Source organism: Entelurus aequoreus, linkage group LG07 (assembly GCF_033978785.1).
Source record: "Entelurus aequoreus isolate RoL-2023_Sb linkage group LG07, RoL_Eaeq_v1.1, whole genome shotgun sequence".
Taxonomy (NCBI): Eukaryota; Metazoa; Chordata; class Actinopteri; order Syngnathiformes; family Syngnathidae; genus Entelurus; species Entelurus aequoreus.
The window spans coordinates 69,114,277-69,138,892 of NC_084737.1; the positions used below are offsets into that span (position 1 = coordinate 69,114,277).

At 37.6% G+C, this 24,616-nt stretch overlaps 1 protein-coding gene across 11 annotated transcripts in view; it reads left to right on the forward strand.

The window, feature by feature from the left end:
• The window catches only part of cntn3a.1 (contactin 3a, tandem duplicate 1), a 213,963-nt gene that overhangs the window by 84,657 nt on the left and 104,690 nt on the right, over positions 1 to 24,616 (forward strand). For all 11 annotated transcript variants that reach the window (XR_009826854.1, XR_009826853.1, XR_009826852.1 and 8 more), the window contains 2 exons: positions 5,822 to 5,997; positions 23,329 to 23,424. Coding sequence is in view for 7 of the 11 variants with exons in the window: in XM_062054358.1 (XP_061910342.1) it covers positions 5,822 to 5,997; positions 23,329 to 23,424 (272 nt within the window). In the remaining 4 variants the exon portion in view is untranslated. The remainder of the gene's footprint in view (positions 1 to 5,821; positions 5,998 to 23,328; positions 23,425 to 24,616) is intronic.

Sequence of the window (24,616 nt, forward strand, 5' to 3'; positions counted from 1 at the left end):
TATATGTATGTATGTATGTGTTAGTGTGTGTGTGTGTATATATATATTTGTGTGTGTATGTGTATATATATATATACATATATGTATAATATGTGTGTATATATATGTATGTATAATATGTATATATGTATAATATGTACAGTATATGTATATATATGTATAAAATGTACACATATATATACATGTATAATATGTATATATATATATATATATATATATATATATATATATATATATATATATATATATATATATATATATATATATATATATATACACTACCGTTCAAAAGTTTGGGGTCACATTGAAATGTCCTTATTTTTTAAGGAAAAGCATTGTACTTTTCAATGAAGATAACTTTAAACTAGGCTTAACTTTAAAGAAATACACTCTATACATTGCTAATGTGGTAAGTGACTATTTTAGCTGCAAATGTCTGATTTTTGTTGCAATATCTACATAGGTGTATAGAGGCCCATTTCCAGCAACTATCACTCCAGTGTTCTAATGGTACAATGTGTTTGCTCATTGGCTCAGAAGGCTAATTGATGATTAGAAAACCCTTGTGCAATCATGTTCACACAGAAGCTACAAAACTGACCTTCCTTTGAGCAGATTGAGTTTCTGGAGCATCACATTTGTGGGGTCAATTAAACACTCAAAATGGCCAGAAAAAGAGAACTTTCATCTGAAACTCGGTAGTCTATTCTTGTTCTTAGAAATGAAGGCTATTCCACAAAATTGTTTGGGTGACCCCAAACTTTTGAACGGTAGTGTGTATATATATATATATATATATATATATATATATATATATATATATATATATATATATATATATATATATATATATATATATATATATATATATATATATATCGTAGCTCCTGAATTGTAATCGTACTCAAATCGTGAGGTGCCCTAAGATTCCTTCTTCACTGATGCATCTTGTCAAACTTATACTGTATAATCCATAAAATGCTTCAAAACATAACCAGTGAATATCCAGTCTCCCATGTATTGCAACAATTCAGTTTTGTACAGTCAAAGCCTCAATGGTAACACTTTCTATTTGTCATCTCCAATTGAGGGCCAGTGGAAGGATAATGTGGACATAAAAGAATGTGACATGTCAGACAAGGTTAGAACTTTTCATTTCTGCAGGAGGCCTCCCACTAAAAGCTTGAATCAGCCAGAGCAACCTTTTGTAAGCTTTTTGGTTGGTCATTTCAGGTTAAGACATTTTGGTTTAATGCCTGCAGCTTGCGCATGAAAGTGTGTTTTTATTTCCGCCAAGGATGTGTTTTCGTTTGCAAGGTTTGTTAGTTTGTTTATCTCCAACTTTACAATTTCTGATCTATAAACCTGCATTTTTTTATGATGGCCAGGTATTCTTCCGGGGATAAATCCAGATAAATGTCACCTCTCTGTTTGATATGCCATGTGTTTGAAGGGTCAGTATTTGTAATGTCCAAGTATATCTGGACAATTGATTCACTTTTAACAAGGAGAATCCCTTGCAACATATCCTTGTATGTGTGTGAAATCAAGTTGTGAAATCAAAGTATTTCAGAATGCAAGCAAAAATATAAAACGCATTATACAAACAATTTATAAAATTAAGAACTAAAAAAGCAGAACAGAAAAATATTATTTCAAATAGTTTATAAACACAAGCAAATTACTCTCAGCTTACCAAATGTTTCAACATCAATGGCTCTAATTGAAATAACTGAAGGAAATACGAACACAGTCGGTCGTAAACAATGTGCAGCCACATTATTTATGGATATATCTAAGACATTTGTTGCAATCAATCACTGTTTCCTTATTCGGGATGTAACGGTATTAATATTTCACAGAGTATCATGGTTATTGTGACCAAAATGATCACGGTTCTCAATATTATTGTGGTATCGTTGAATGTGCTCAAAAAGTACTTGTACACACACTGAAACATTTTGATTTCTTTTAAATAACTAAAATAAACAGACCCACTGTTTAAAAAATCCACTATTTTCCATGTTGTGTGTTTCTTATGCTTCACTGATAAGAGTGCTATGGCGGACATTGTGGTGCCCTACTCTGTTCAGTGGTTCTTGAACACACCGTAAAAACAAATCTGTGTCATGTTTCTCCGAGAATATATCGATGTCGATCACTGTGTTCTCAGAGAGCACAGCTTATAGGTTCAATGTGCACAATTGAATACTGTAGCTTACTTGCTCAGACAGTAATGTGTTTTTACAAGTTTAGATTTGGGTAGGTCGTTTCTTAATGGTGAAATACTTTAATGTCACTTGTTTTCATGTGAACCCTCGCCAGTCCGACCTTGAGTGTCTGAAAGTGTGGCTATCAATCATGTTTTTTTGATAATTTCAATTTAAATCAGTAATACTAATTGTCGAGAGTTATGCCGCAGTTATCATATATTGTTTATCATTACATCCCAAATACTAATCAACAAATTAAAAACGATATTGCATTTGTAGTGTGGTTTTGAACTGGGTGAAAAGCTACTTAACGAACAGGTAACAATATGTGAGGCTAAGAGATCACACAACAAATGGCTTAAATATGTCTTGTGGTGTACCCTCGGGTCTAGTTCTAGGACCAACATTATTCAATGTATACATCAGTGACATTTGTTTGCGGTAAAGCTCGGTTGGTAGAGTGGCCGTGCCAGCAACTTGAGGGTTGCAGGTTCGATCCCCGCTTCTGCCATCCTAGTCACTGCCGTTGTGTCCTTGGACAAGACACTTTACCCACCTGCTCCCAGTGCCACCCACACTGGTTTAAATGTAAATTAGATATTGGGTTTCACTATGTAAAGCGCTTTGAGTCACTAGAGAAAAAGCGCTATATAAATATAATTCACTTCACTTCACTAAAGACACAAAATACCTAATGCTAATAATAATTAGCAGGTGACACTATTCAGGGAATAATGCACATGAATTAATAAACATTATTAAGTTAAAAATAAGCAATCTAAAAAGTTGGTTTTATAAAAACAGATTATCTCTGAAATTAAGAAATACAAAAATAATGTTATTTGGAAATACAAAAATACCCGCAACCTTCGTTAGGGTGGAACTTATCGCAGCTGACTTTGGGTGAAACGAGGGTTACACCCTAAACTGGTCGCCAGTCAATCATTGGGCACTAGACTGGTCGCCAGTCAATCATTGGGCACATGCAGACAAACACGGACACATTCACACTTCCATCCATCTGCCCAATTTCTGTACCGCTTATTCTCATTTGGGTCGCGGAGGTACACTGGAGCTTATCTCAGCCAACTTGGGGTGAGAGGCGGGGTACCCCCTATCTCGGTCACCAGCCAATCACAGGGCACAACGAACAATCATTCACACTCACATTTATACCTATGGATAATTTAGAACCTCCAATTAACCTATTATACAATTTAGTTAATTAGTAAGTTTCAGTTTATTTCGAACATGCATACGATATAATTACAATGTAATCACATATTTCCAGTTGTTTCATTACAGCACGTCCAAAAAGGAGTAGGGAGAAGCAGAGCTTATTTAATCCTACCCATTTTCATATCCCATTTCTTTGTTCTCTGTAACAGAACCGTGAGTAAATAAATAAGTAAATAGATTAAATATACCATAAGTAAGTAAACAAATATTAAATACATAATAAATATTAGACATATAAACATGTACACACTAATTAAAGTTCTCATAAAAATATAGTTAAGTAATTTATGGTTCACCTCGGACAGGGGTTGGCAACCCAACATGTTGAAAGAGTCCTATTGGACCAAAAATAGAAAAAAACAAATCTGTCACGAGCCGCAAAAAATTAAAAGCCTAATGTAAGATAGATAGATAGTACTTTAGTCTTATAATGAAAGCAACACATGATATAAGTGTCTATATAAGCTATATAAGCTATATTGGCAAGCTCTTTTCTGTGAGGCGGGTGCGGTATTTGGATTTGATGTTGTTCATGTTTGAGATTATCTGCTTGCACAGGTATTTGTTTTGTTTGCAATCGCCACCTGCCTGACACCACACTGTGCTGAAATAAACGTGTGTTGCAGGCTGACGCAAATCTTCGTTGACAGAAATGTTGAAATGTAATATATATTCAACACATTTTTACAACATTGGAACACATTAGTAAAACAGAGGCTTCCCAGAGGATGAGATAACGCCTGGAAATTACTGTCTTAGAATTACCAAAGGTATAGAAGTTTGTGTCCATGTTAAAAGAAACGTTAGGCTGTCTTCTTCTAATGGATTTATTACAATCATTGGCAAACTCTGCAACGTTTGCTGTTGTCTGGACCAACTTGACACACAAACAACTCAGAAATGCAGCCAATATTACAAACAGATAATGGGTCATGAGGCATGCAAATATAAATTAAATATGCAGAGTAATAGGGATGTCACGGTATGAACATTTCTCATCGCGGTTATTGTGACCAAAATTATATCGGTTATCATTATTATCGCAGTATTTTTAAAAGTGTTAAAAATGTTAAAACTGTACGTACACTGAAATCTTTTAACCAAGTTGTATGTACAAAAAACACATCCAAAATGATTTCCTTTGTAGAAGAAACATTATTGTAGATAAAAACAGTGTTTCATGAACCTCAAGTAGAAATTGAATGTACACATAAAGCAACACAGACCAAGTAAAATGGCAGAAAAAAAACAATAACATAAACAACAAAAATAAATGTGACAATTGTGCAAAATAGCACTAATTGGATGAATAAAACAAAAAATAAAAACAAATGTAAGAATTTTTAAGGTGGCACGTGTTGACAACATTGCATGGACATCTGGGGCGGTACCTCTGGGTTGGGAGACCAGGGTGGTGATTCCTCTCTTTAAGAAGGGGAACCGGAGGGTGTGTTCCCACTATCGTGGGATCACGCTCCTCAGCCTTCTTGATAAGGTCTATTCAGGTGTACTGGAGAAGAGGCTACGCCGGATAGTCGAATCTCGGATTCAGAGGAGCAGTGTGGTTTTCGCCCTGGTCGTGGAACTGTGGACCAGCTCTATACTCTCGGCAGGTTCCTTGAGGTTCTATGGGAGTTTGCCCAACCAGTCTACACGTGCTATGTGGACTTGGAGAAGACATTCGACCATGTCCCTCGGGAAGTCCTGTGGGGAGTGCTCAGAGAGTATGGGGTATTGAACTTTCTGATTGTGACGGTCCGCTCCTTGTATGAGCTTGGTCCGCATTGTAAGTCGGACCTGTTTTCAATGAAGTTTGGACTCCGCCACGGCTGCCCTGTTTTCTGGGATTTACTTTATTTAACTGCAACCATTTTCAGTGTTCAAATAACAAATGTTTTGTCATCTCATCGAATCGAACGCAGGCTGTGAAGATTGTGTATTCAATGTGGATTCACTTTTACTTAGTTAGAGTCTCTAAATAGCCTGGCATGCATTTTTTGGGGGTGCCGGAGGAAGCCGGAGGAAGCTGGAGTAACCCGGAGAAAACCAACGCAAGCATTGGGAGAACATGTGAACTCTACAAAGAGCTGTCCCAATAAGATTTGAACCCAGATTGCCTGGCTCTGACGCATACATTCTAATCACTACCCCACCGTGCTGCCTTTCTATTCAAGGGAACAACATTTAAAATATTACTTACACTATCATTTTACACAGGTGACAATTTAAGCCTTGTCAGAGATGAGTGTCGTGTTAGTGTTCATGTTTTTCCAGTTGGGTAAAACGGGAGCACTTGCTTTGACAAATTATTTAAATATATTTGTGTTATAGCTTACTGAATCTTTTCCCTGTATATTCTACTTTGACAGGTGGAGGCTAAATGATTCTTTCATCACGATGACTCCAGGGTCACGCTACTCCCTCATGGGAGGAAACTTACACATTGCACATCTGAATAAAGCAGACGACGCTGGCATCTTTCAATGTCTGGCATCAAACTCGTTTGGCACCATTGTCAGCAGAGAAGCAAGTCTTCACATTGCATGTAAGTGTATAGCTTGACACGATTCTTCAATACAAAAAATAATCCTGAAATTAATACGAAACATAATATGATCTCATGAGGATTTAAATGGAAATATTATGAAAGATTAAGTTAGGTTTACCACTGTTGTATGATGGCTTCCAACAACAAGTGATTGTCGTAGTTCAACAGTTGTACTTTTATTTTCTTAAAAAATTACACAGGTAATAAGTGGTAATGTGTTTGGTATATTGTTAAGTATGAAGTCATTAAATGTATGAGTGGAAATAAATGTTTTAAGTAACGTCCAAAATATTTACAATTTTAAGTAAAGTAAAATATATTTTTATTCCAACAAAATACATGATTTAAATGGATATATATTCTATAGCTGATTCTGCAAAGCTTCGGAAATGTACAAAATGTGATTGTGACATGCTAGTGGTTGACAGCCTTCCTCCTTAGATGTTTGGGCCATGTCCAAATCTGCTTTCTCGTTGTTGTATATTTCTATTGAAATTCCTTAAAAATGCATGCCACACACTCTTGTTTGACCATATTTGAGCATATTCTAACACATGGTGCATTTGTTTAGCTTGTGAATTATTTAATCTGAAAACAAGAATTACAACTTTAAACTTGGTTTTGTTAAAATCTGAGGTCATTTGAGTGAATTGACTATGTTGTTAGACTACAAAATGACTAAAATATGAAAATTAATTCATAACTCAATTATTTGTATTCTGATAAATGTTAGAGTGCATGTGAAGGGAAAATAAAAACTTAACTCTCTTTGACCACATGGTCATTCAAACTCCCTGGTCAAAAAAAGACATTATGTGGGTGTGGAAAATATAACATGTATCTGTTTCAGAAAGGTCAAATTATTGGCATGTATCGAGAATGAAAAAAACATTTAACAGATTGCTAAAACTACTAAAATTGGGTTGTAAGAACAGTTGGAGAACTTGGCGTAATTGACCAAATCTTCCGTCATCAATACAAGACCTTTGAGGAAAATTAGTCAAAGCTACTAAAACGCAGAACCAATGATGTAACTGAATAGAGGCTTCAATTTGAGCGTTTCTAAATTATTTGTATCCAATTATTAAGAGACATGCTGACAAAAACAATGCAAAAAGATGGTTTTGTTGGCGCTGTTTATGTTTTTGTTTTTATTTGAGCCGTTTTGCTTCTCCTCATTTCAAACACAAGTGTTTTGACTCGTCCCTATTAACTTTTTTATTCAAACAGCGTTTTTTGTAAACATTTTTGATTGACTGGGGTGGTTTATAATAAGGATACATACATGTTTTGTACTTTATACTGTATTATTTTCAAACTGCCTGATGTGTCCAAACTTCAGATCCATGTGATGAAGACTGTGTGATTGTGTGACTGGACATTGACAGAACTCATATACTTGAGGCTTTACAGCCCTCATCCGTCTCATTTTAAAAGAGTATAAGACATCTCTGATGGCAAGGTGAGCTTGGGGCCTGCACTCTTGATGGGCAGCACATTTCAAATTGACAGCCACAATATTGATGAACACATGGCACAGCTAGACAAAATTCTGATGTCTGTTTCTCTACCATAGAAGACTCAGATATGATCCTAGGCCAGGATTGTAGCAGATATAGCCATTTTGGTGACATTCCGTGCTTCTCTGTCAGAAAGTCCCGAGTGTGTAGCACATATTGGTTGTGATCGTATGCTATCAATTTTCAGACATTACCTGAATTGCATTTAATTGTGAAGGCTTTCATACATCTCACATGACAGACCAAGAACTGCTTTTGTCAATTGTTGAGGGTATGTTTCAGTGCCAATATGTCATACATCATGTTTATTGCTCCTGGTTTAACTTAATCAAGTATGCTGTTTGATTGAGCGTGTCTCAGGTCAAAGAAATAAATCAGAGCGCTGCAGCCTGTTATGAGAGTCAGCCCTGGGTCATTTGTAACAGACTCTTGAGTTGGTGTAACGTAATATTCTCTTCCAATCACCTCAGGGCTGACATCTCCCTCGGCTGTATGTTGTGTTAGACAAAGACAAAGACACCCCCCACCCCCCTTGGAGAGATGTCTTAGATCTACAGTTGTTGCTGATAATCTTATCAAGACTTGAGAATACTGGAGGAAAATTATTTCTAGCAACATTACATTGTTTTTTACTATGTCTTTGTGTGATGTGACTTCCTGTGACACTAATGTCGTAGATTTGCCTCAGCCAATGATGTCTCTTCAAATCCAATTCCGCAGATGCATGGATCACATGTACAAGTTAAGAACATATGTAATCCTCTGCCAGATGAATGATAATAACAGTTTCTGATACCATCTGGTACGGTCCTAAACCCCTGCAAGTACAAAGATTATTAATCCTGATGATGATACGGATTTATTTTAGCGGTTATATTTCATTCTTACATGTGTAGCACATAATGATAATCTTAATGGTTGTATGATCAGTTTGAGTTACCAAATGTGCTTTGGATATTTCGTTTTTTTTAAAAAATATTTTCACTTTTTTTGGAATTTTGCCTATCTTTCACAATCATTATGAAAGACATGATGACGGATGGATTTTTTTAATGCATTCTAAATGTTTAATAAATTCGATCAAAAGTCCGCTTACAATGGAACCTATGGGAACCGTTCAATTCTTTCTATAGAGTCCCTAAAAACATCCAAACACCTCCATTAGGGTTTTATATACATGATGTAAGTATATATTTAATGTAGTAACATAATGTTATGTAATATTTACGTTTTTTGCTCCTTTTAAGCATACGCGTCACATTAATTTCAATTAATTTCCCGTTTGGATAAAGAATCAATCAGTCAATCAATCAAAGTTTATTTATAAGGGCTGCACAAGCCACAACGACATCCACGGCTCAGATCCCATATCAGGGCAAGAAAAAACTCAACCCAATGGGAACAACGAGAAACCTTAGAAGGGGCTGCAGATGTGGTTTTAAGATGGGACTTAAATGCGTAAATGCTTTTACTGAGGTAGCATCTCTAACTGTTACCGGTAGGGGATTTCAGAGTACTGGAGCCCGAAAAGAAAACGCTCTAAAGCCCGCAGACTTTTTATGGGTTCTGGGAATCACTAATAAGCCGCAGTTCTTTGAACACAGATTTCTGGCTGGGACATATGGTACAATACAATCAGGAAGATAGGATGGAGCTAGACCGTTTAGTATTGTATACGTAAGTAGTAATACCTTAAAGTCGCATCTTAATTGCACAGGAAGACAGTGCAGGTGAGCCAGTATAGGCGTAATATGATCAAACGTTCTTGTCTCATAATCCTCGCAAAGAAACGAGGTGGGGGGGCGGGGGGCGGGGAACAAGCACTTTTCGTGTCGTTATCGGCAGTTCCAGGTTCGAAACGGCTGTCAAAGTGTCACAACTTGTCGGATTATATCCTCAGCAATCTATGATTTAAATGATGTAAACATAGGGACACACGAAAGTGATCACGTCGCCGCTATAAATAGTTTGTCTGTGTTAGCGCTTATAATAACAATATCACTAATACTCTGTTAATATTCAAGTCACAAAATGTAAATTGAGTATTGTTGGCGCTTTTTGAATGGTTATTTATCATTTTTTATGGCGCTCCCATTGGCTCCTGTGTAAAATGACTTTTTTTTCCCATCTATCTTTTACGTTTATTTAATATTTATAATGCATTAAAAAAAATCCATCCGTCGTCATGTCTTTCATAAGGATTGTGAACGATAGGCAACATTTTAAAAAAAAAGGAAGTGCAGTTCCCCTTTAAGTCGAAGGATTTTTAGCAAGCTGCAAAATAACATAAAAGATTGCAATGCCTGCAATACAGAGTTGCTGTCCTGATGAGGGAAAAAGCTCAGCCTATTTAGTGAGCGCCGTATAAATCCACAAGGGTATAACACTGTGTGTAATGAAGGGTGAAATGGCTGCATATATGAAAGCAAAGCAGGATGCAACTCCCCTGAATCTTGCCGCTCATAATTTCTTCTATCAAATTCAGTCCTGTAATTGCCCTCACTTTGCATTCTTCCCCTCGTACCCAACTATCTTACCTATGTAGTTACCTTCAAAGATTTTTATCACTTCATCTTTTTGACCTTTCTCAGCTCAAACCGTCGTGTGCTTATTACTCACGTGTATACCAAAAAAGTCTCTTATTGTAGTGAACTGGCTTTTGGGGTGTAACACTACACCATATTCACATAAGTACTTTGATTTTAAGGTCCTGGTTCAGTTCCTTTTAGTATAGTAAAATAACAATATAGAAGACAAAACTTCTTAGCATTTTCTGTTCATTGGGAACTCCACTTTTTTGGAATTTTGCCCATCATTCACACTTCTTATATAGAACAAGAACAGAAGTCTTTCCCTTTTCCATGAATTCTAAATCTTGAAAAAGTGCTCGTACGAGACAGCTAACAATGTAGGTAAAGGGATTCATTTATTGGCTCTGAACAAAAGGAACAAGGCACAACATTGCTTGGAAGCATTTTTTTAATCACTTACTGTCCCTCACAAAGGGCCTGATGTTCTAAGATCCAAATACATCGCGCTAAAAAGCGTTTGCAATCTGTAAAATAACATAAACTATTTAGTGGGCGTGTTGCATGTGATCTCCTAAGACAGCGTGTGCAAATGAAAAGTGTTGCACACCACTTTATTTATGGTGGCATCACCACGGAGACACATTCATGATATCATGCTCCTAGTTGTGGTGTTATGCTATGTTTTCAAACAAGCAGGAGACATCTACTACTTTTTTGGGGCATTTTAGAAGCAGTCGTGCAGAGCATCTACATTGACACCACTTATATATATATATTTTTTTTTTTTTTACTGCTGAAAGTGTGTGGAATGGAGGCTGTACTACATATGCTCCAGACACAAATAATGCATACTTCAAGAAGTTGTTGTCATATAGGATTTATGTTGGTTATATATATTCTATGTAAAAAAAAAAAGAGGAACGTCATTAAAAAAAATATATACAAAAATGCTTTAATTGAATTCATTTTAATCAGCCCCCTTAAGGGGCACTACACTTTTTTTTAAATGTTACCTATCATTCACAATCATTATGCAAGACAAGCACATATGTTTTTTTTCCGTTTTTTTTAATGCATTTTAAATCGTAAATTAATGCGGTCAAAAGGCAACTTACTATAGAGCTTCTGGAAGTTGTGCTATTCTGCCTATAAAGCTTTTTTTTTTTTTTAAACTACCAAACATCTCCATCATAACAACAAGGGACTCCTCCCAGTAGCTCCACCCACTCAGCAGATGACTTCATGAATGTCTTTAATAAGAAAATTGAAGTCATTAGAAAATAGATTAAAGACAATGCATCTCAGCTACAACTGGGTTCTATTAACACAGATACGACTGTATATACGACGGACACTGCCCTCCAAAATAGTTTCTCTCTCTTTGATGAAATAACATTGGAGGAATTGTTAAAATGTGTAAATGGGACAAAACAAACAACATGTTTACTTGACCCAATTCCTGGGAAACTTATCAAGGAGCTTTTTGTATTATTAGGTCCATCAGTGTTAAATATTATAAACGTATCACTTTCCTCTGGCACTGTTCCCCTAGCATTCAAAAACGCGGTTATTCATCCTCTACTCAAAAGACCTAACCTCGATCCTGACCTCATGGTAAACTACCGGCCGGTGTCCCACCTTCCGTTTATCTCGAAAATCCTCGAAAAAATTGTCGCACAGCAGTTAAAAGTAAAAGTTAAAGTTAAAGTACCAATGATTGTCACACACACACTAGGTGTGGTGAAATTTGTCCTCTGCATTTGACCCATCCCCTTGGTCACCCCCTGGGACGTGAGGGGAGCAGTGGGCAGCAGCGTAGCCGCGCCCGGGAATCATTTTTGGTGATTTAACCCCCAATTCCAACCTTTGATGCTGAGTGCCAAGCAGGGAGGTAATGGGTCCCATTTTTATAGTCTTTGGTATGACCCGGCCGGGGTTTGAACTCACAACCTACCGATCTCAGGGCGGACACTCTAACCACTAGGCCACTGAGTAGCTAAATGAACACTTAGCGTTTAACAATCTCTGTGAACCTTTTCAATCCGGTTTCAGGGCAAATCGCTCTACGGAGACAGCCCTCGCAAAAATGACTAATGATCTATTGCTAACGATGGATTCTGATGCTTCATCTATCTTGCTGCTTCTTGATCTTAGCGCCGCTTTCGATACTGTTGATAATAATATTTTATTAGAGCGTATCAAAACGCGTATTGGGATGTCAGACTTAGCCTTGTCTTGGTTTAACTCTTATCTTACTGACAGGATGCAGTGTGTCTCCCATAACAATGTGACCTCGGACTATGTTAAGGTAACGTGCGGAGTTCCCCAGGGTTCGGTTCTTGGCCCTGCACTCTTTAGTATTTACATGCTGCCGCTAGGTGACATCATACGCAAATACGGTGTTAGCTTTCACTGTTATGCTGATGACACTCAACTCTACATGCCCCTAAAGCTGACCAACACGCCGGATTGTAGTCAGCTGGTGGCGTGTCTTAATGAAATTAAACAATGGATGTCCGCTAACTTTTTGCAACTCAACGCTAAGAAAACGGAAATGCTAATTATCGGTCCTGCTCAACACAGACATCTATTTATTAATACCACCTTAACATTTGACAACCAAACAATTAAACAAGGCGACTCGGTAAAGAATCTGGGTATTATCTTCGACCCAACTCTCTCGTTTGAGTCACACATTAAGAGTGTTACTAAAACGGCCTTCTTTCATCTCCGTAATATAGCTAATATTTGTTCCATTTTGTCCACAAGCGATGCTGAGATCATCATCCATGCGTTCGTTACATCTCGTCTCGATTACTGTAACGTTTTATTTTTGGGCCTCCCTATGTCTAGCATTAAAAGATTACAGATGGTACAAAATGCGGCTGCTAGACTTTTGACAAAAACAAGAAAGTTTGATCATATTACGCTTATACTGGCTCACTTGCACTGGCTTCCTGTGCACCTAAGATGCGACTTTAAGGTTTTACTACTTACGTATAAAATACTACACGGTCAAGCTCCTGCCTATCTTGCCGATTGTATTGTACCATATGTCCCGGCAAGAAATCTGCGTTCAAAGAACTCCGGCTTATTAGTGATTCCCAGAGCCCAAAAAAGGTCTGCGGGCTATAGAGCTATTCGGGCTCCAATACTATGGAATGCCCTCCCGGTAAAAGTTAGAGATGCTACCTCAGTAGAAGCATTTAAGTCTCATCTTAAAACTCATTTGTATACTCTAGCCTTTAAATAGACTCCCTTTTTAGACCAGTTGATCTGCCGTTTCTTTTCTTTTCTTTTCTACTCTGCTCCCAACCCGGGGTGGACCGCTAGCCTGTCCATCGGATGGGGACATCTCTACGCTGCTGACCCGTCTCCGCTCGGGATGGTTCCTGCTGGCCCCACTATGGACTGGACTTTCGCTGATGTGTTAGACTTTCACAATATTATGTCAGACCCACTCGACATCCATTGCTTTCGGTCTCCCCTAGAGGGGGGGGTTACCCACATATGCGGTCCTCTCACATTGACGTCCCACTGGGGTGAGTTTTCCTTGCCCGTATGTGGGCTCTGTACCGAGGATGTCGTTGAGACACTTGTGATTTAGGGCTATATAAATAAACATTGATTGATTGATTGATTGATCATATACTTACAACACGCTGTAAGTATATATGTAATGTAGTAACAGGCCCATAGATGTAATATACAGAAAAAACATAAGATGTAATATTTACTTATTTTGCTCATATTAAGCATATGGCGGCGCATTAATTTCATTAACGCATCACGACGTTCGCCTTATTTCGACAACATCACCGATTTTTACTAAAAGCAGACGTCATGAGAGCCAACACACATAATAAAACATCACTTTCTGTACAATGTCAGCTCTCACTGTGATGCCGACTGCTAGGTTGTTGAATATATTCCCGTTTAGATAAAGAATGACTCATAATCCTCCTGAAGAAAGAAAGGGGTGGAACCAAGCGTCTTTTGTTGTCTTTCTTGCCATTTCCGAGTCTAAATTAGATGCCAAATGTTTACCAACTTGTCGGATTATGTCCTCATCCTTCTACTATCAAGGTTTAGAGGCATTATTTATGATCGGGAATAAACTTCCACAAGCTCGGAGGCGACAAAGCGGCTCACCAGCCAGTGATATCAAGATAGCAGCATAAACTAGTTAGCTCTCTGTGATTACGGCGCCGCTATAAATAGTTTGTCTGCGTTAGCGCTTCTAATATTGATATCAGGTTATATTGGTTAATATTCAGGTCACGAAATGTAAATGGAACACTGTTGCCGCTTTTTGGATAGTTATTTATAGGGCTTAAGAGGCGGAAAAGAGGACCTCCCATTGTAAGCTGACTTTTATTTAGATATTTTAACGAGTTTGAATGCATTAAAAAAATACATCTGTCTTGTTGTCTCTCATAATGATTGTGAACGACAGACAAAATTCCCAAATAAGTGCAGTTCCCGTTTACATCATCCAGCAGCTATGAAACTATAAAATTATGTTGCTGAATAGACAATGTGTCTAATATTTTTTATTTCTGACCGTCCAAATATGTTGAAACGTGCACGTAGAACGGAGGATTCTCTGTGCATCGTGTGTCTTTGCAGCGCAAGCGCTCCTCTCTGTTTGCACGTTCTTTTCAAACATGCTCATTAATACAACGCAAAATAGTGCCCCCAAAACAGTGATGAGTGTTGATAAATCACATTGCGAGTGCTAAATAATTATTTTTGTATTTTCTCCTCCCAGTATTGTAGGCGTTTTGATGACCAGCATATATTCTGCATACTAATGAAGGCAGAGACGCAAAATGGATTGTAAGCCTTATTCTGCTCACGTAGAAGTTGGAATCCACTTTGCACACGTTAAGTAGATTAGCTTTGCGTGTGCTATCAAGTTTGCACGTGTTTTAGTTCATGCAAACCTTTAATAAATCGAGACCTAAGTGTGTTGTGCAAGAAAACTCGGTACACCTAGTCTGTGCCAAACCGAATGCTTTGTACCAAAAAATACATCACATGTACAGTAAGAAAGTAATAGTTTATGAATGTACCGTAGCTATACTCTGCAGTGGTATAACTTAAAAGAAAGCAAAAGAACTATGGACTATTTAAAATGTATTGTGCAAAAGGAAGGCTGACTTGATTAATTGCCTTCATACCTTATGTGCTGCTGTGGAATGCATTTCAAGCATCACAAATATGTTGTTTGTGTTGTTTTTCACCCTGTTCAAGTGAGGCGCTTTGTTTGCTTTCAACACATTGCATTAGTTTACGAATATACTTTCCTAAAATCACATACACACTGAATTTATTGTGGAAAGTGAAACACTCGGCTTTGTAATTCATCATGGCAAGAAAAAAACACATGGTCATTGCAGATCTTTAAACCTTGTCCTCCATATTGATGGCTCAAAGGATGGTAGTTTTTGTTGGTGTCCAAGTCCAACACACTTTTTCCATTCTTTTAAATCAGCTTTCTGAAACTAAAATTGGATACTTATACATTATATTTTTAGCATCCATTCATAAAATGGTTATAGCACAAGTGTAACAACTGGGCTTATCTACAGGTGAAAGCACTTTTTTTTTTCTGGATTTAACCTGAAAGAATACCTGCCGGGTTAGTAGATCAGACATTGTAAACTTGAAGTTAGAGACAAACAAATTAACAAACCCCACAAATGAAAACACAAACTCAGAAAAACAATAACACATTTTCCAAAATGCATTTATGGTGCCTTGGATAACCAACACAATTGTTTAGTAAAGGTTGCTCTGGCTCATACATGCTTTTAGTGGGAGGCCTCCTGCGGAAATATAAAGCTCTAACCTTGATTAATAGACTATGTACATCATGTGCTGGTGTAGAACGCATTTCAGGCATCACAAATATGCTGTTTGAGTTATTATTTCTGACCCTGTCGAAGTGAGGCACTTTATTTGCTTTGAACAAATTTTAATATACTTTCTTGAAACCACATATACACTGAATTTACTGTGGCAAATGAAACGGTATACGTTTATAAGGCGCACTGCCGATGAATGGTCTATTTTTTGTATCTTTTTTCATATAAAAGGCGCATTAAAGGAGTCATATTATTATGTATTTTTTTCTAAATTGAAAACACTTCCTTGTGGTCTACATAACATGTATTGGTGGTTCTTTGGTCAAAATGTTGCATAGATTATGTTTTACCGATCATCTTCAAGCCGCTTTCTGACAGTCGCTTCCGGATGCGCCGTTTTGTGGGCGGTCTCATTTACGTGGCTCACCTTCGGCAGCGTCTTCTCCCCGTCATCTTTGTTGTAGCGGTGTAGCGTGCAAGGACGGGGGTGGAAGAAGTGTCAAAAGATCAAGCTAACTGTTTTAATGACATTAAGACTTTACTTAAACCAATAACGGAGCAGCATCTCCTCATCCGGAAACAACAACAAGGTCGGAAATGTGTCCTGTGAAAAACCATCCAACCGGAACTCTAATAACTAAAGGTCCTTGGGTGAATAATGTCAACTCCCTACACCGGTATGTTTTAGCGCTTTCATGGTGAGTTTACTGACAGATATAAGTAAGAACTTTACACTACTTTATATTAGAAATGGCAACAGCGGAGGATGAATGTCCCATAACAAGAAGATAGAGAAAAAGAAGAAGCTTATGGACTACGTCGTCGGTACAGACTACGTCGTCGGTACGGACTACGGCGTGGGGACGGCGTGGCGAAGTTGGGAGAGTGGCCGTGCCAGCAATCTGAGGGTTACTGGTTCAATCCCCACCTTCTACCATCGTAGTCACGTCCGTTGTGTCCTTGAGCAAGACACTTCACCCTTGCTCCTGATGGGCCTGGTTAGCGCCGTGCATGGGAACTCCCGCCATCAGTGTGTGAATGTGTGTGTGTGAATGGGTGAATGTGGAAATAGTGTCAAATCGCTTTGAGTTCCTTAAAAAAAGGTAGAAAAGCGCTATACAAGTACAAACGTACAACCCATTTACCATTTTACCATTTACAAAGGTGGACGCGCAATTTTTCAGGATTTATGCAGATCCCAAATACAGATCAGCAGGTACCAGAAGGTAAGAAAAGTTTCTTTTGCATAATATTGCATAATAAGGGGACGGCGTGGCGAAGTTGGTAGAGTGGCCGTGCCAGCAATCGGAGGGTTGCTGGTTACTGGGGTTCAATCCCCACCTTCTACCATCCTAGTCACGTCCGTTGTGTCCTTGGGCAAGACACTTCACCCTTGCTCCTGATGGGTGCTGGTAGCGCCTTGCATGGCAGCTCCCTCCATCAGTGTGTGAATGTGTGTGTGAATGGGTGAATGTGGAAATACTGTCAAAGCGCTTTGAGTACCTTGAAGGTAGAAAAGCGCTATACAAGTATAACCCATTTATCATTTATTTGATAATAACTTATACATACACCATAATATTACTCCTATGTTATATGCACCGATAATCCACCAAGCGGAGCGGCTTCATAGTTTACCAAAGTCGTACTAAAACATTTTGATAGGCTTTTGAGCGCTGTGTGTAATGTTCTATATTTTTAATGGAATATATAAAATGTTGGTGTTGTTTACTTGAGTGATATTGCCATCATAACTCTTACCATGTATCTCTTATGGTTGACTGTCATCTACTGGTCACACTTACCATTACACCATGTACCAAATAAAATTGCTTCGAGGTCGGTGAGCAAAATCAGAATTATTCCGTACAGTAGGCGCACCGGGTTATTAGACGCACTGTCGAGTTTTGAGAGAAAAAAAAGATTTTTAAGTGCACCTTATAGTCCGGAAAATACGGTACTCTGTAATCCATCAGGGCAACAAAAAAAACACTTGGTCATTGCAGACCGTGTGCTTCTCAAATAATGCACGGCATCATAGCACTAGTACAAACCTTGTCCATTTAATGGCTGTAAGGAGGGTAGTTTTTGTCGGTGTGCAAGTCCAACACACTTTTCCACATTTGGTCCATTCTTTTTAATCAGCTTTCTGAAACTATACAATATTATTATATTATTTCATGAAACTATTATAGTTGTATGTACTGTAGTGTATGCTATTGTTTTGTTTTTTAAACAATATTTCGGTAACACTTTAGTATGGGGAACATATGAACCATTAATTAGATGCTTATTAACATAGGGTTAGGGTTAGGGTTGGGATTGGGGTTGGGGTTAGGGTTATTTGCATGTTAATAAGCAATTAATTAATGGTTCATATGTTCCCCATACTAAAGTGTTACCAATATTTCTTATTTAAAAGTTAGCTTGTTAAAAAACTGTTGGTGTTTTTGGAGGGACAAGCACAGATTAAATTGACTTCGATTAATTATAATGGGTGGGGCTGATTTTAAATGCAAATGTTTTGAGTTACGAGGTCCGTCATGGAACCAACTGAGCTCATAAGTTGAGGTACCACTGTATTTATGTAGTTCTAACCTATATTTTAAAACTGTCAAACAATGATTTTCTTAATCAAACTAATCACACTTTGGAATTCGGGTTAATCACAAACAACAGTTTCCACAAAATCGTTGCTGAGGCTATTAGTGGTACTTTAGTGGACAACATTGGGTTGACGGGATTACTCTGCCAACGTTGTTTAAAATTAATCCCTTTAACGTCCTCGTTCTCTATTTACTAGTAGCGTTCTTGCTAACTGCTGCCTCAAAACATGGTTTTGTTTTTAGATGGTCTTTTAAACTTGTTGTGTTTCGATAAGAGAATTAATCGCTCCAATATAAGCAAACTACCTTGGTCCACCAGTCGGAGTCTCCTTTCACAGACTGTATAGTGAACAGCACTACCTTTCAGGTATCCATCCGTGATTAGGGTAAAGGAGCGTGTGCGGTCAAAATAAATTGTGTGCTTATACATGATTAATGCACAATTTTTTGTAATTACTCACATGCGTTGACTTTTTAAATTTGACAGCCCTGGTTTATTTATACAATTGTTATTAGATAACTTTTTGTAAATGCTCTTAAATCTTATGTGTCAGCTATTAAATGGTTATATTGCAAGTGTAACAACTCAGCTCACGTCCAACAGAACGGCTTTAGTTTTTCTTTTGTGGAATCTAAATCATTACAATGGGTCACATTGATGTATTAAGCCCCAAAAAAAGCTAATTCACATCCAATTTCATGGATCTGAAAGCACTCAAAATAGCCCGAGCAGTGCGACAGAGAAGCACATGGAAGTGCAGAACTGTGATAGGCTTGATAAGATGATCCAAGGGTGCAGAACAGCTTGGCTTGTCAGGCATTGTTGGCTTTTAGTGTGTCTCATTTACACCCAAGAATACGCCACATGAATATTAATAAGTGGAGTTGCACTCTTTTAGACCTGAGCACGTCTACTATGTTCTAATGTGGCAGCCGGGTTGAAAACTAACAGTTTATCACTGATTGTCAACAGTGACTAAACCGATCTGTGATTTACCCAAAATGTTAAATAAATGTTTCCACTAGGAAATAAAATAAATCGGTTTCATGTGTTCCAGGGTCCAATTGCCACCAATATGAACCCTTCAGAATTGTTAAGGCAATGTTCTTTTACATTTTGAATAGCGAAACGTGTCAGGACAAATTGCTTCTGACAGAAGGGAGAGACCTGCTTCTCAAGTATATAAATTGTAGCTCATATTCAATATAACTCACTCAGCGATTATTTTTCATACAATGTGCTGACAAACCTGAACAAAGTGGAAACAGACAACGATTACACTGACAATTTGGTTCTTTCTTTTAACTTTTGTTTGTGTCTGCCTTAGACTTAGACTTAGACTTAGACCATTTTTAATGATCCACAAGGGAAATCGTTCCACACAATAGCTCAGTTACAAAGGATGGAAAGATAAAAGATGGAATAGATAATGCACACAAGGGCACACAAAGTGGGCAAAAACAAAAGATATAAAGTAGACAATAAAGGTACCATAGTAGAATATACAATTTAACAAATATGTAATATTTACATATTGTACATACAGTATATTAATATATAGTGATATATTATATTATTATATTATATTACATTATTATATAATATATACAATATATAACAAATCCCAATTACCATGTACAATATTACAGTATATGTAACAGTATATTTTAACTTTAACTTTAACTTTAAGCTGCAGCGAAAAAAGGGCAGCATAAAATAGAGAGTAGTTCCAGCAGAAAATATACATTATAAACAAAAAGAAGTAGCTAACATAGAAGCGCTCAGGTAATAGACTAATATCATTTATTGCTGTATGGCGAGTGATTGTACAGCTGGATGGAGTGCGGAATGAAGGAGTTCTTGTGGCGCTAATTGCTTTGCACCTGTCTTAACACCAAAAACGGTGACATATTTAAAAAATATATATATATATATGTAAACACTTGTGATTCTAGTGCGACCTTACCAGTGCTTTGTCTGTTCCTGTAATTATATTATACATGATTATAGTTATTTCACTTTATTATCCATAGATAGCCGTATATTTTGAATTGGCCATGAAAGCATATAAACTGTCTGTAGTAAATGACAAACAACTTTATTAATGTATGTGCTGGTTTTCCACAAAACTCAATGATGAGTGTAATAATGTTCAGCTGATCATTTGTTTTCACTCTTGACAAAGTATGCAAACTTCATGCAGTGTTTTGCAATATTCCAACCACTTTCACTTTTTTTCCCCCCCCTCTGAATTCGGTAATCATTAGACCATTATGTGGCAGCTGCAGAGCGCTATTTGTCTGCACAACCTGCAGTATCTCCTTGAGCTGGAGGCAAAAACATGCACATTGTTCCAAGATTGCCATCTCATTGTGCTTTCTCTCAGCAGGTTGTCAACATGTAATTGGCCTCCATACAAATGATGTTTCAGTCATCGTTTAATTGCTGCTGGCCTCTGTGCAGTCAGTGGATGAAACACAGAAAGTGATAACAATGCACAATTGCAATTAAACTCACTCATGTGTGACTTATACAAGAGGAATTGCTTTCTGCCCCAGTCAGTAATATTTAAGTGCTTTAGTATGTCATGTCTGCTTTCATGCAAACATTTGTGTCTCAAGAAATGATTTAAATGTTCTGCATCGATTTAGAGCAGTGTTTTTCAACCTTTTTTGAGCCAAGTCACATTTTTTTCATTGGAAAAAATTCCACTAGTAGAAAATATTTAAAAAATCAAACTCAGCAGCCGATATTGACAGTAAAAAGTTGTTCTCGGAATTGTTGGATATAAATTCAAACCATGACCAACCATGCATCACTATAGCTCGCCTCAAAGTAGGTGTACTGTCGCGACCTGTCACATCACGCTGTGACTTATTTTGAGTTGTTTGGTGTTTTCCTGTGCGCAGTGTTTTAGTTCTTGTCTTGCGCTCCTATTTTGTTGTTGATTGTAATGTCATGTACGAATGTACTTTGTGGACGCCGTCTGCTGCTCCACACGCTGTAAGTCTTTGCTGTCGTCCAGCATTCTTTTTTTTTTTTTTTTCATTTATTTATTTATTTCAGGCAATGACGTAAAGAAGTACAAGTTGATAAAACATAATAATATAAATTAATATAGTGCATGATTGTCCAGTTTTGCCTGAAAGGGAGTGGGAAGAAGATAACTTATTTAATCCCACCCCCAGTTCTCCATTCAGTGATTATTCACATGAGTTTTACTCTTACTTTGTTCAAGAATTATAATACATATGCATTCTGTTTTTGTTTACTTTGCAGCCAGTTCAGTTTTAGCTTAGTTTTGAATAGCCATCCCTAAGCTTCAATGCCTTTTGTTTATGTTTGGTTTAAGCATTAGATATAGAGATGTCTGATAATATCGGCCTGCCGATATTATCGGCCGATAATTGCGTTAAAATGTAATATCGGAAATTATCGGTATCGTTTTTTTTAATTATCAGTATTGTTTTTTTTTTTAATTGTTTTATTTTTTTTATTTTTTTATTAAATCAACATAAAAAACACAAGATACACTTACAATTAGTGCACCAACCCAAAAAACCTCCCTCCCCCATTTACACTCATTCACACAAAAGGGTTGTTTCTTTCTGTTATTAATATTCTGGTTCCTACATTATATATCAATATCTATCAATACAGTCTGCAAGGGATACAGTCCGTAAGCACACATGATTGTGCGTGCTGATGGTCCACTAATAGTACTAACCTTTAACAGTTCATTTTACTAATTTTCATTAATTACTAGTTTCTATGTAACTGTTTTTATATTGTTTTACTTTCTTTTTTATGCAAGAATTTTTTTTTAATTTATTTATCTTATTTTATTTTATAATTTTTTTTTTTAAAGTACCTTATCTTCACCATACCTGGTTGTCCAAATTAGGCATAATAATGTGTTAATTACATGACTGTATATATCGGTTGATATCGGTATCGGTTGATATCGGTAATTAAACAGTTGGACAATATCGGAATATCAGATATCGGCAAAAAGCCATTATCGGACATCCCTAATTAGATACCTTTTTTACCTGCACACTGCCTCCCGCTGTTGTCTGCATATTGTGATCACGACAAACCATGTTCCGGACATCCACAAAGCAATTAACTACCTGCTGCCACCTACAGATATGGAAGAGTATTACACGGTTACTTTGCCGCACTCTCGACAGCACAGACACTCAACAACAACACATTATTTTTAGATTATAATTACTGCCACCCGAACGCCTCCCTAGGAAGGTGTTTAGGGCACGTCCGACCGGTAGGAGGCCACGGGGAAGACCCAGGACACATTGGGAAGACTATGTCTCCCGGCTGGCCTGGGAACGCCTCGGGATCCCCCGGGAGGAGCTGGGCGAAGTGGCTGGGGAGAGGGAAGTCTGGGCTTCCCTGCTTAAGCTGCTGCCCCCGCGACCCGACCTCGGATAAGCGGAAGAAGATGGATGGATGGATGGATAATTACTGGTTTGCAAAAATATTTTTAACCCAATTAGGTGAAATGACATAATCTCCCACGGCACACCAGATAATATCTCACGGTACACTGGTGTACCGCGGCAAAGTGGTTGAAAAACACTGATTTAGAGCCTTAAAGTTGTTGTCTATAGTTGTGTTACTACCAGGGATAAATGTATGAAGAAACCGCCAATATGTCTTCTTGTGCTTATTTTTCCTTATAAACAACCAGGTAGGTCTTGTTTGCCTTGTGTGTATTTATAGCTTTTGTGAGAAACGAAATAATTATTTCCCTTTATTGCTTTTTCTTCCCGTAAACAGACCTTGAGAATTTCAAGACTCAAAGAAGAAATCCAGTGAGGGTTCGTGAAGGTCAAGGAGTGGTCTTACTCTGCGGTACACCTCTCCACTCTGGAGGTAAGATAGACATTTTGCTATTTGAGCATATTAAGGAGTGGTATCTTACTCAAATCACCACCACATGTATTTCTTGTGGAAAAAAAAAGGTGTTAAAGGTTTGCTTTCGACAGACTGGCAGAAATACATCACTACCCCTGTGGGAGTGTTGACAAAGATTGTCGCCGGCGGTGTTTCAGTGACGGGCCCGGAATTAAGCTGACATTAACATACTTTTGTTTTGATTGATTACATGTGCCACACAATGCACAAACACTTCATTTATTTCCTCCTTAAAAGGGACCTTTGGTGATTTTAATCTACATTTAAAACACTTCCTTGTGGTCTAGAACAGTGTTTTTCAACCTTTTTTGAGCCAAGGTACATTTTTTTCATTGACAAAATACGGAGGCACACCACCAGCAGAAATGTTAAACAATGAAAATCCACCAGGTTTTCTTTTTTTTGAGTTTGTTGTTGTTTTCCTGTGTGCAGTGCTTTAGTTCCTGTCTTGCGTTGTTATTTTGGTGGCTCTTCCTGTTTTGTTGGCGTTTTCCTGTAGCAGCTTCATGCCTTCCTTTGAGTGCTATTGGTTGACCTGCTTTGTATTTGTAAACAAGACTATCCTTCTTCGTGTGCACTTTGTTGATTGTCATGTCATGTACGGACACACACTGTAAGTCTTTGCTGTCGTCCAGCATTCTGTTTTTGTTTACTTTGTAGTCAGTTCAGTTTTACTTTCGTTTTGCATACCCACCCCTATGCTTCAGTGCATTTTCCTAGCAGGACTTGCGTTTTGTTAATTTTTGGTTTAAGCGTAACATACCTTTTTACCTGCACGCTGTCTACCGCTGTGCTCTGCATATTGGGATTACCACAAATCATCCTCGACGCGTTCCGACTTCTACAAAGCAATGAACAACTATGCTGCCACCTACTGATATGGAGTATTACATGGTTACTTTGCCGAGCTCTATACAGCACAGACACTAGACAACGAACGGCACATTATTTGCAGATTATAATAATTGATTTGCAAATAATATTTTTTGGACCAATTAGGTAAATTTGCATAATTTCCCAAGGCACACCAGACAATATCTCACGGCACAGTGGTTGAAAAACTCTGGTCTAGATAATATGTATTGGATATGTTTTGGCTTAAAATGTTCGTACATTTTGCTCCAGAGTCACTTTTATAAGCCAGTCTTTG